Below are 11,485 nucleotides of genomic sequence, written 5' to 3' on the forward strand. Positions count from 1 at the left end.
CAGCCCTAGTTAGTGCCCTCAACAAATAGCAGCTGGTAACAGTCATTCCCACCTCCCAGTGATTTCTTAGGGTTGCCAATACCAGGTTTGGAAATTCCTGGAGATTTGGGAGTGGAGCCTGGGTAGAGCAGGGTTTTGGGAAAGGAGGGACCTCAGTGAGGCATAATGTCATAGACTCCACTCTCTAAATCAGCCATTGTCTCCAGGGGAACCCATCTCTGTAGTCTGGAGATCAGTCAAAATTTTGGGAGAGCTCCAGTCTCCACCTGGAGACTCAGCAACAAGAGAAACACAGATGAGATGGCAACAAGAAAAGCTGCAGCCTCCAGGCAAATAAGCCTCTACACCAAATTAAATATTGTAACAAAATATTATAGTATGTCCAAAATGCAAACATATATAGTTAATGTAAATCAAATAATCTTCTAGAATGCACGGTACAGGTAATCCAAACCTCCACAGTCTAACAGGTAAGTCTTTATAATGTGAACTAGTCACCTTTCCTTTTTGCATAGAGGATAACTTCTGCTCCAAATACTAGATTAACACACCACTTTAAGCGATAGTCCGTCATGATTCCAGGTTGCAGCTAACAACTGTCCCCAGATTCTAAGAACTTGTTTTACTGTGTGCTTTGTCTAAGCTTTACACTCAAATAGAAAAATCTTACCAAAGCTTGTAACCTTTGGGAAGAGTACAGAGTTGAAAGCTTCTGATTGGTGAGATTTTTCCACTTGAGTGTAAAGCTTAGATAGAGCATACAGTGAAATGAATTCTTAGTATTCTAGATCAGTGCACTGCACTCTAAACAAACCTGGTCAGGTCTACTTTAGTTTAGCTGTGCCGCTGATTTCTGTTTACATGCATAACATTTGTTATCTAAAGTATTGTTTCATAGTCTCCACTTCTCTGGGTAGCGGGAAATTCAGCGCAGCTTTACTGGGTGAGGTCCTTGCAAAGAGAGAGATGTTAATGGAGACTTGTGCTGTTTTTTGTAGTATTTACCAATATTTAGGCAGAGCAGGTGGGGCGTTAAGTACCTATGGAGGCAGATAGTACAACCTGAACAGCAGCTACCAGTGGGAGGAGTCCATACAGAGCTGGATAAATCAACCATCTGATGCAGTATAAAGCAAGTTTCCTATGCTTGCCAGTCCCAAAATGAAGGTAGCAGCCTCCGGTATATAAAAACCTTTAATCAGTCTAAAGCTAACAGAGCCCTCCATCTCGGTGCCACCTTCCTTCTAACTGAAAATTTGATGAGTCTGATTATTTGTGCAGTGCATTGTTATCCTTGCTCCATTTTATCCCAACAACAATCTTGTGAAATAAATTAGGCTGAGGTAGGGTGGCTAGCCCAAGGTCGCTGGGTAAATAGTAACCAGGTCTTTTAGTCCTAGAGAAACCAAATAATCACTATACAAAAATTCTCTCGTTGTGCTTTATAGAAAAGAAGGGAAAACAGGATCATCCCCTGACAAATTAGGGACTAATCCTTACCCCGTGCAATGGCACCAAGTGGATTTATCTTCTCTAAACTAATTTTAGATGTTAAAGGGCGGAGGACAAGAAACAGGAAATCCGAAGCGCAACTCTTCAGTTTCAAAGAACGTTTTTATCCTGCTCTTCCTCTAAGAAGCACAAGATGGCGCACATGGGTTTCTCTCCCCACTGCTTATTATGTGTAACGTTAGATGGTAACTTTTTATCCTGCTCTGTAAACCCCAAACTGGCTCCTCAAAGGAGCTTCCAGAGATTAAAAATCGCCGCAAAAACACTTGTTTAAAACGCAATAAAGTCCGATTAAAAAAAACAAAACGCGACCAAAGCAGCAACCCAAAAATAATAATGCACACATTGCTGATTCAAGATTCAGGAGCAGGAAGTAATTAGAGATAGGTTGTTTCCTGGTTTTTGCTTTTTACGATTCCCACCCCTTCTTTTTAAAGAACATCTCCGTATAGTAATTGATTCGCGAACATTTTTTGCTCATCTATGAACACTGACAGCAGGCAACCCCTTGTTTTGTGCAAAATTCTTCTTACTCCCTAACAATAGGTGGCGACATTCCTACAAAATGACCAGTAACTAATCAGCAACTAGATTTCCGATGCAAAACGCGAATTAAGGAATAGGTCTGTGACGAAGTCAGGATATTTGTAACAGAGATAGAAAAATCCGTGAGCCTTACACCAGCTCATTTCTCATTCTAGTGTCGAAAAGAACCCAGATTTCCACTCGAACTTCCAATGCAAAGCAGAGGATTTCAAGATTTATAAAACGACGCCACTCTGGCCAAAGAGACAAATCGTGGCTTCCGACCACGATTTTTAACCGGAAGTTGATATGTCATTCTTTCCCCCTTACCTCTAAGGTCTCGGCCTATGACTCCACGGGGCCGTCGCTTCCGGTCTCCCCAGCATTGTCCTAGCCCGGAGAAGGTCGCGTTTCCGGCTAGTGGACGAGGCTAAGAGGGGGGAGTGTGGAGAACTGACAAGATGTCGCAGGGGTCGGAGCTGGAGCGGGGGCCGCCGAGAGCAGTGCTGGGCTATACGCCTGACGAGAAGCTCCGGCTGCAGCAGCTGCGCGAGCTCCGGCGCCGTTGGCTGAAAGACCAGGAGCTGAGCCCGCGCGAACCGGTCCTGCCCCCGCGCAAGCTTGGACTGGTGGAGGGCTTCTGGGAGCGCTTTCTGCAGCCTGGGGGGTTCTGGCGGAAGCAGGTGAGGGGGAGGGGTTAAGCTCGCAAGCTTTTTTGTAGCGCTTTTGCGCCGCCTTCTCGCCGATAAGGTACCCAGGCGACTTGGAAGTGGAAGGTGCAGCCGATTTATGGCGACCCCGTAGGGAGGAGTTTGCTGGCAAAAGGCGAACACGGGTGGTTTGCCACCGACTGCTTCTAAGTAGCAACCCTGGGCTTTCTTGGTGGGCTCCCATCCAAATACTAGCCAGGGCTGATCCTGCCTAGCTTCCAAGATCAGGCTAACCTGGGCTATCCAAGTCACGGACAAAGTGGCTCACAATATCGTTTCCCCTCCTCTTTGTTCATTTTCAGGGCAACAACCTTGACGAGGTTAAGCCCAGAGAAACAATGATTAGCCCAAGGTCACCCAACAAGCTTCCATGGCAGAGCAGGGATTCAAACAAGGGATTCCCAGATCCTATTCCAACATGATAACCGCTATACTACACCTTCTCTCATTTAGTGTATTTCTTATCTGTAGTCACTGATAGTAACCTTGAGTCTTTAATGAGTGAAAGGTAAGCTAAAATACTTCTGAAATGAATAAATGCTGTGTTTTGAGAGTTAAGTTTGGTGTAGTGGTTAAGTGCATGGACGCGGAGTCCGCAATCCCTTCACATGCACCTGCTGAGTGGCCTTGGGTCAGTCACAATTCTTGAAAGAGCTGCTCTCTCAAGAACAGTTCTCTCAGAGCTTTCTCAGCCCCACCTACTTCACAGGGTGTCTCTTGTGGGAAGGGAAAGGAGATTATAAACTGCTGAGACTTCTTCAAGTAGTGAAGGGAGGGGTATAAATCCAATCTCCTCTTCTAAATTGGGGGGTTTCCTGGTTGTGAGGTAACTGCTTTATTGATTGGGAGTAAAACCCATTGAATTAAATGGTGCTTCCTTCATTTTGAATAAATATGGATAGGATCTGCTATAAAAATCCTTGGAAAGCCAACTTCTGTTTGGAAATAAGTAGTAAGCACCATTCAGAGAGGGCTGTGGCCAGAACAGTTTGCCATAATGAATTTGTTAGCCCTTATGACGGGCCTTGATAAATCTTGAACCCAGAACAATTGAGGAGCCAGGCTCATTTTAACCTGCCCCTGGACATCACCAGACACCTTACTTTCCCTTTGCTAGAGCTCCCCCATTTTGGGTGGTGAGAATTGCTTCTGAAATAACTGAGGTGTGTAAGCTGTTCTTTTTCAGATCTTCTTCCAATTTAGGAAAATGACATTGTGGCTTAAGTGGGGAGGGAAACTGTTCTTCATCTGCTGTACAATACACACAGTTAGGTTTCCTTTCCATTTTTTTAATACTACTAAGCTTAGCTAAGAAAAAGCTCTAGACTACAGTTCTATGCATGCTTGTAAAGATAGTCCCCTGTGCAAGCACTGCGTCATTACCAGCCCATGGAGTAACATCACATCATGACATTATCTTGGATTTTTACAGGGTGGTTTGCCATTGTCTTCTCCAGTAATCTACACCACAGAACAAAATGTATCACGTTTAATTTATTTCCAAGTGAACAAGCATAAGTATGGTTTGACAAGTCAGAAAGACATTGGGGGAGGAGTAATCCTTTCTGACAATGAAGTCCTAGGCAGAGTTACTCCAGTCTGAGCCCACTGATTCACTGGAATACCATGGAAACAGCAAAGTGTGTGTGGCAGGGAGGACTCAATCTGAGAAGCAAATCAGGAATCTTGAAGGCTGAGCAGCTAAACAAAAGAACAAGATACATCTGTTTATTACAAACTGCACAGTTAATAGAGATTAAAAACAAATAAAAACCACAAGTAGTGAGTATCATATTCCGTCCACATAGCATACCACAACACATGTGAGTTGCATGCACAGTAACAAGGACCAAAACATTGGTTACACAAAATAACCACTAGACCAAATGCGTTTCAGCCCAGAGCATGATCTAAATAATAACACGCACTAGAATGTAAGTGTAAAATATCTGCTCCAGACCAGGCAGATTATGTATGAATCAACTAAATAGTGTAGCTCCAAATAATAAAGTATTGATGTCAATCAGGCCTGCACATATAGAGGAGCCCACACCCATCAAAGATGATAGCTGTAAACAACCATACTGCCCTTGGCTGTTGTTCTATTCCAAGTATGTGTCCATGTGTCAACCAAAAGTTGGCACATGGACAATCAAGAGAATTGGCTTTCTTTCTAGAATCAGCAGAAAAACATTGTCAGGTTTCTGCCCCAATGAGTTTGTGATATACGGTAAGTTTGGACAGTGGGGAGAGATGGCAGAGAGAAAGATAGAAGAAAAGCTGGAATGAATACAGATTTGTGCACAAAACAACCCTGAGCAACACTATCATATGATGAATGTTTTATTTAGTAAACCATTTTAGTAATGGTACCAACACTAGCACCAAAAATTGTTTTAAATTATTTTAAACTGTTTTAAATTGTTTAATTGGTAATGATTGTTAATTTTAATTGTCTGCTTGTTTGGTGTTTGATTGTTGTTAGCCGCCCTGAGCCTGCTTCGGCGGGGAGGGCGGGATATAAATGTGAGGAATAAATAAATAAATAAATTAGTAATTAGTGTTCTTGTTTGTATTGATGGTATATATTATCTCATTTTATTCACCTGTTGTGGAGAAAGGAAGGGAAAGGCAATTGTAAGCCACTTTGAGATGCTTTAAGGTATAGAAAAACAAGGTATAAAAATTCACTCTTCTGCTCTTCAAGAGGAAGAAGGTTTATTTAAACTTACAAGGAATTTAATGTGAACTAAGTATCCCTTTTCCTACGAAGACAGGCTTTCTCTGTAAAAACAGGAGAGAACCACTCGTATACTTAAAGAATACCTGCACAATCACAGCAGTGGGTTTTATTGGCAGGGGCTGTCTTGTTTGCAAAGATTTAGAATTCTTCAGAATGCTGGAAAGCAGAACTGTAATACTGGCAGAATGGGAGCAGTTCCTGGATAAACTCTTATCTCCTTTTTAAGCATAGTCAGCAGGACTGTAAATTTTAAATATGTGGATAGCAATCTGTTCCCAAGGGTTGTTTTTTTAAATTAATGGTGTGTGGTGGGACGTGTCAGAAGTGCAAATCAGTGTGCTATCATTCCTGTGTTCTCTGATTATTAAAGGTCAATTATTGAATCTGGGGTAATACAGTCAAAGTGAATCTACTCGGGGAGAGCGGGAAGCCTCATTGGGGTTGACCTTTGGTTTCTTGATTCACCTGTGGCCAGTCATTTGGGCTGCTGATAGTGCAAACAATCACTTGCCTGTTACTATACTCAAGAATGATAAAATGCAAAGCTTCCATGTAAACCACATTTCAACCAATTCTATAACAGATTCATGAACATTCAATATTCTTAAGCAGAAACAGTCTTAATATTGAATATGGACTAGATTATTTAGTACCAAAACATGTTCTACCTCACCTTTCCTCAAGATGACTCACAAGTAACTATTAAAACATTACAGGCTAAAAACAAATTATCTCCCCCCTGCTCCCAGTTCCACCTGCTGAAAGCTGTCTGCTGTTCATGGAGACCATTTGGGACAAAATAGTCCTAATGCTTGAATACCCATCAAGTGAGAGCCTGCAAAAATGATGGGAAGAGAATTTAATTAAAAAGCATCTTGCTGGTGTACACAAGAATAATAAGAGCAATTTATTTCTAGGTGTTCAAAACATACCGTGCTGGGATATATACTGTCTTTCGGCTACTTATCCCTGCTTGGATTAGTACCTATTATGTCAAATATCATCTAATGGTAAGTACATTACGGCACCATTTCTGGCGGGACGGGTCTGTGGATACCGAGGCCATTGTGATAAAGCAGAGACTCAAGTGGCCCTTGGGGATCTGCAAGGCAAGGGGTGCTATGGTTATTCATCATGGGGCAGAACTGGAAGATGAGTGTATGTTCTTGTTGACTCAGAAGGAGTTCCTCTTTTCTGGAAATGAGTCCTTTGGGTTGCCACTGAGAGAGGGGGGACCTTTGGTTTCCTGGTGGGTGGGTTGCTTACAAGGAAGCAGCAGCATTTGATTCCGTCCAGCCCCTCACTGCCGTACATTATTATGCCAAATTATTTCTTAACTTACAGACACCTTGCCAAGAAACAGAAGAGAGTACTTGCAAGGTCAGAGTTGATTGTGCATCTCATGCTCCCAGGGGGCGTTTTGTAGAAAAAGCCCAGCAGGAACTTATGCATATTTGGCCACACCCCCTGATGCCAAGCCAGCCGGAACTGTGTTCCTGTGCGCTCCTGCTGAAAAAAACCCCTGCATGCTCCCAGTCTGCCTAGCAGATTGGTTGGGAAAAGCCGGGTGACAAAGAGTCAGATGCAGGGTCACTCTTTCTTGCTGTAGAAGACCCATATGTTAATACTAAAATCAGTGAGCATTCTGGTGCTCAGGTATGCATTATTTATTTAAGGTAATTTGATACTGCCTTCCCAGAGTTTTGCTTAAGGCACCTTAAAGGTAAAAAACTGTAGAATGATTCGAAATTACCAATAGAAAAACAAAACAAGCCATTAAAAACAGAGTAGAGAGATTTAAAAAAACTTTAAAATATACATAAAACAAAGCTTAGCAATCCCTAAAGCAGCTCCAAAAGCATTTAAAAGCCTGAGCAAAAAGAATTGTTTTGGCCTGGCACATAAAACACAGTATCGTAGAGCACCAGGAGGCCCTCAAGGAGGATGGCATTCCAAACAGGAGGTGCCACCACAAAAGATGCTCGCTGTCTGTAATTATACCCTCCTTACCTTGGAAGGTGGAACACAGAGAACAGGGCTTGAAAGATGGGTCTTAACCAGTGATCTGGACACTATAGGAGATAGTCCTCCCCAAATATATTTTTAGCATGAATAAAACTTTGCCACATGTAGGTAAATGAATTCTAACCACTTTATTGCACCTGCCCTCCTGGCAGCACAGGCTGATGTCCGTGCTCTTGTCATTCCCCCCCCCCCATCCAAAATGTCCTTACCACAATCCTGTGAGGCCAGGATAGGCTAAGTGAGAGCAAGTGTCTGGCCTAGAGACATCCATTGAGCTTCATGATCTCAGGCTCATTCACCTGCTCATCTTCCAACATTATACGTGCTATTAAATGCCAACAATGCCCTTCAGTTCTCTACGTAGGACAAACAGGACAAGCCCTACGCCAAAGGATATATGGAACCAATCTGACACCAGGAATTACAAAACTGAGAAACCTGTCAGAAAACGCTTCAGCCTTCTAGGATATTCAGTGGGTGGCCTCAAAGTAGCCATTTTACTGCAAAGGAACTTAAACAGAATGGAAAGGGAAACTGCTGAATTACAAGTTATTATGAAACTTGGGACACACAGGGATATTGATTTCTTACCTCATTACATATGCTCACCATTCACACCAAGTAGAGCTATACATCCACTGTATTATAATGTATTTTTCTTTTAGAATAGCGTATCAGAATAATATCTGTGATATTATGCAATATAACGAAGTAGAAATCGCTCTGACAGAACTACTCAGAAAGGGATGTTGGTTTAACCCATACTTGGAGGTATATATCCACTGTATTCTAATGTATTTTTGTATTAGTATTTGAACAGAGTAGTCTCCAACTTCATTCTACAGGAAAAAAAACATTATTTTAACCCACGCTTTAAAGGACATCAATGGAATATTACAACAGACTTTAATTTGTTACTCTTAACAATTAAGAAACCTAATGACTTAGATATCGCTCTCCAATTCTGATGTTTATTGCCTTTGCTGTTTTTTCCGCCCAGTCAACCCAAACCAGCAATTACCAGACCCCAACTTATTTTTCTTTTAATCTGCTGAAAACATTTTCACTATTTTGCATACTAATTCACTGCCCACTATATATATAGGACAGCTAATTCCATGCCATACTAATGTCTGATGAAGTGTGCTTTTAGCGCATAAAAGCTTATGTCCTCAATAAAACTTTGCTGGTCTTAAAGGTGCTACTCGGCTCCAACGTTGTTCTCTTGCTTCAGACCAACACGACTGCCCACCTGGATCTGTGAATTGGCTAGATTTATTTATATTGATTTATTTCTGTAACTTTATAGTCCGCCCTTTCCCATAGTGAGCTCAGGGCGGATTCCAACATGGTAAAACAATTAAAACCAGCAATAAAACAATCAAACAGTTAAAACAGTCTTTTAGATCATAATTAATTTAAGGCAGCATGGATGGTGTGAATACATAAATTAAGAGCATAATTGTCACAGGCAACTTAGATGTCCAAAAGATGTCAACTGTATCGTCCCGATTTTTAGCAATCAAGATGGCAATCAGCGCTGGGAGGCTAGTTAGATGGTGTAATAAAATAAGGATGCCCGCTTGCCTCAGCCATAGGCCTGGCGGAACAGCTCCGTCTTACAGGCCCTCCAGAATGGTAACAAATCTGGTAGGGCCCGAATCTCCATAGGGAGCTGATTCCACCAGGTCGGGGCCAGGGCCGAGAAAGCCCTAGCCATGGTCAAGGCAAGCTGGACGTCCCTGGGGCCAGAGGTGGTCAAAAGATGTTGGCTTACCTATCATAATGACCTCTGGGGCTCATATGGGGAGAGACGGTCCTGCAGATATGCCGGTCATAGGCCATGCAAGGCTTTGAACGTCAGTACTAAAACCTTGAAGCTGATCCGGTATTTGATTGGTAGCCAGTGCAGACTGTGGAGCATCTGCTTGCCCATAAAGGCAATTCAGTCAGCACTTGTTCTGCTGCATTCTGCACCAGCCTTACTATATAGCAAAGTTAATATGGCAGGAGTGGAGGTGATTGTTATATAGCAGGAATCTGAAAGTATCTCCGAAATAAGCACATTCATTGCTTAAATGTGCTGTTTCTCTGGAATGATAGTATCTTACCAGAAACTGATAATTGATTGTTTCCAGAAGCACAATACAGAGCCATGACCAGCAGCTAGGCACAGAGGGTGGTGCCCTTTTCAAATCAGGGTTGCCCCTACCCACCCCCTTTCACATTACCTTGTTTAAGCCACAGCTTTTCCTTCTCCATGGCTGCCTTCCTCTTCCTTGCTCACTGGCTCACAGGAGGCAGCGGTGACAGAAGGGAAGGAAGTATGGGGCCTCACCAGGGAGGGGAGGGACAGAGAGCTTGGGCTGTGCAGGTCAGCTGGCTGCTGGAGGGGGTGTTGTGTGAGCAGGCTGGGCACTTGTGTACCTGGCTTATCTGCCCCTCATGCTGTCTGAGGGGAAGCAGAAGTGCCCAAGCACACACCTGGTCTGGAGTGTTTTAATTAGCGGCTCCCTCCTGAGAAAATTCCTGTATATGGCCCTGGCAAATAGTGCTTCATCATTTGCAGAGACAAAGCATTCTGTCGGAATCACCTTTTGTTCCCTTTAAAAAGGTGGTCCCCTGTGCAATCACCAGGTCGTTACCAACCTATGGGGTGATGTCACATCATGACATTTTCTTGGCAGACTTTATTACGGGGTGGTTTGCCATTGTCTTCCCCAGTCATCTACACTTTACCCCCAGCAAACTGGGTACTCGTTATACTGACCTCAGAAGGATGGAAGGATGAGTCAGCCTTGAGCTGGCTACCTGAACCCAGTTTCTGCTGGGATCAAACTCAGGTTGTGAGCAGAGCTTGAATTGCAGTACTGCAGCTTACCACTCTGTGCCATGGGGCTCTTTTGTTCCTTTTAAAGCGATCACAAGCTAAGGAGGGGCTGGGAAATAGCTGCAGACTGCAAGCTAGTGAAAGGACAGAGTGTTGGATAATAAGTACCACATTGGCTTCTGAAATGCTTATGTCCCTCATGCTTACATACCTTATGCTTACTGTTTTGTTTTGTTTTTCAGCCACGGCCCTATGGTATTGTGGAAGGAAAGACAAGGATATTCCCAGTGAGTGGATTGTATTTTTATTCCATTTTTATTCCTTTGTAAAGGAGAAAATTGTATATCCAGGGCAAGATATAAGAGATGCACATGCAATGTAGGACCCTTTCCAAACAGCTGGGTAGGTGCCCTGAAAAAGCAGGCACCTTGCTTTGTGGCAGTCATTTTCTGGCTTTGTGTGGACATTCTATTCCAGTTACAAATGCCAGGCTTGGAGCAAACTCTCAGTCCTCTTCAATAAGGGAGCTTGATTCTTACAATATAGCAAAGTTAACGTGACAGAAGGAGTGGAGGTAATTGTTATATAGAAGGAATCTGAAAGTATCTCCAAAATAAGCATATTTGTACACAACTGGAACAGTAATTTTCCTTGTAAAAAGCATGACTGCTTAATTTGTGGTTTAATGTAACTGCACCGTGATGACGCTTAATACAAATTTTTTTTTAACTTCTTAGGGTGACACAATTTCAGAAACGTGTGAGGTGATTCCCCCATTGGAAATCCCAAGCAGTCATCATTAAGAGGCTCAAGGACTTGTGAAAGCTCTGGACATTGCCCCCCCCCCTTCTATATAATGTAATGCAAATGCATAGCTGTGGAAGTATCTAATTAAACAATAAACATCAAGATTATTGTTTTCTTTTTTAGGCTTACATATGAGATTGAAGTCTTCCTATGTATGATAATAATAGAGTGTATGCAGCTTACACAATATCACACAATAACCTGTCGCTAAGCAACAGGTATTTACATATAGTGTGATCTTGAAAATCAGTGTGGCTTAGCAGCTAATGTGCTCCATTCTAAGATGGGGATGCGAGATATAGCACAGTTCCAGGTATGCCCATTTATGGAATC

The 11,485-nt window shown here is 42.7% G+C and overlaps 1 protein-coding gene across 1 annotated transcript; it reads left to right on the forward strand.

Annotated features, from left to right (window-relative positions):
• Positions 1 to 2,212: 2,212 nt before the first annotated feature.
• Positions 2,213 to 11,254, forward strand: NDUFB6 (NADH:ubiquinone oxidoreductase subunit B6). Its single transcript, XM_060237173.1, has 4 exons — positions 2,213 to 2,720; positions 6,408 to 6,500; positions 10,588 to 10,632; positions 11,083 to 11,254. Exons 1-4 carry the CDS (start codon positions 2,499 to 2,501, stop codon positions 11,146 to 11,148), a joined length of 426 nt encoding a protein of 141 aa, XP_060093156.1. The 5' UTR covers positions 2,213 to 2,498; the 3' UTR covers positions 11,149 to 11,254.
• The last annotated feature ends 231 nt before the right edge of the window (positions 11,255 to 11,485 follow it).

This window comes from Heteronotia binoei, chromosome 4, assembly GCF_032191835.1.
Source record: "Heteronotia binoei isolate CCM8104 ecotype False Entrance Well chromosome 4, APGP_CSIRO_Hbin_v1, whole genome shotgun sequence".
NCBI lineage: Eukaryota > Metazoa > Chordata > Lepidosauria > Squamata > Gekkonidae > Heteronotia > Heteronotia binoei.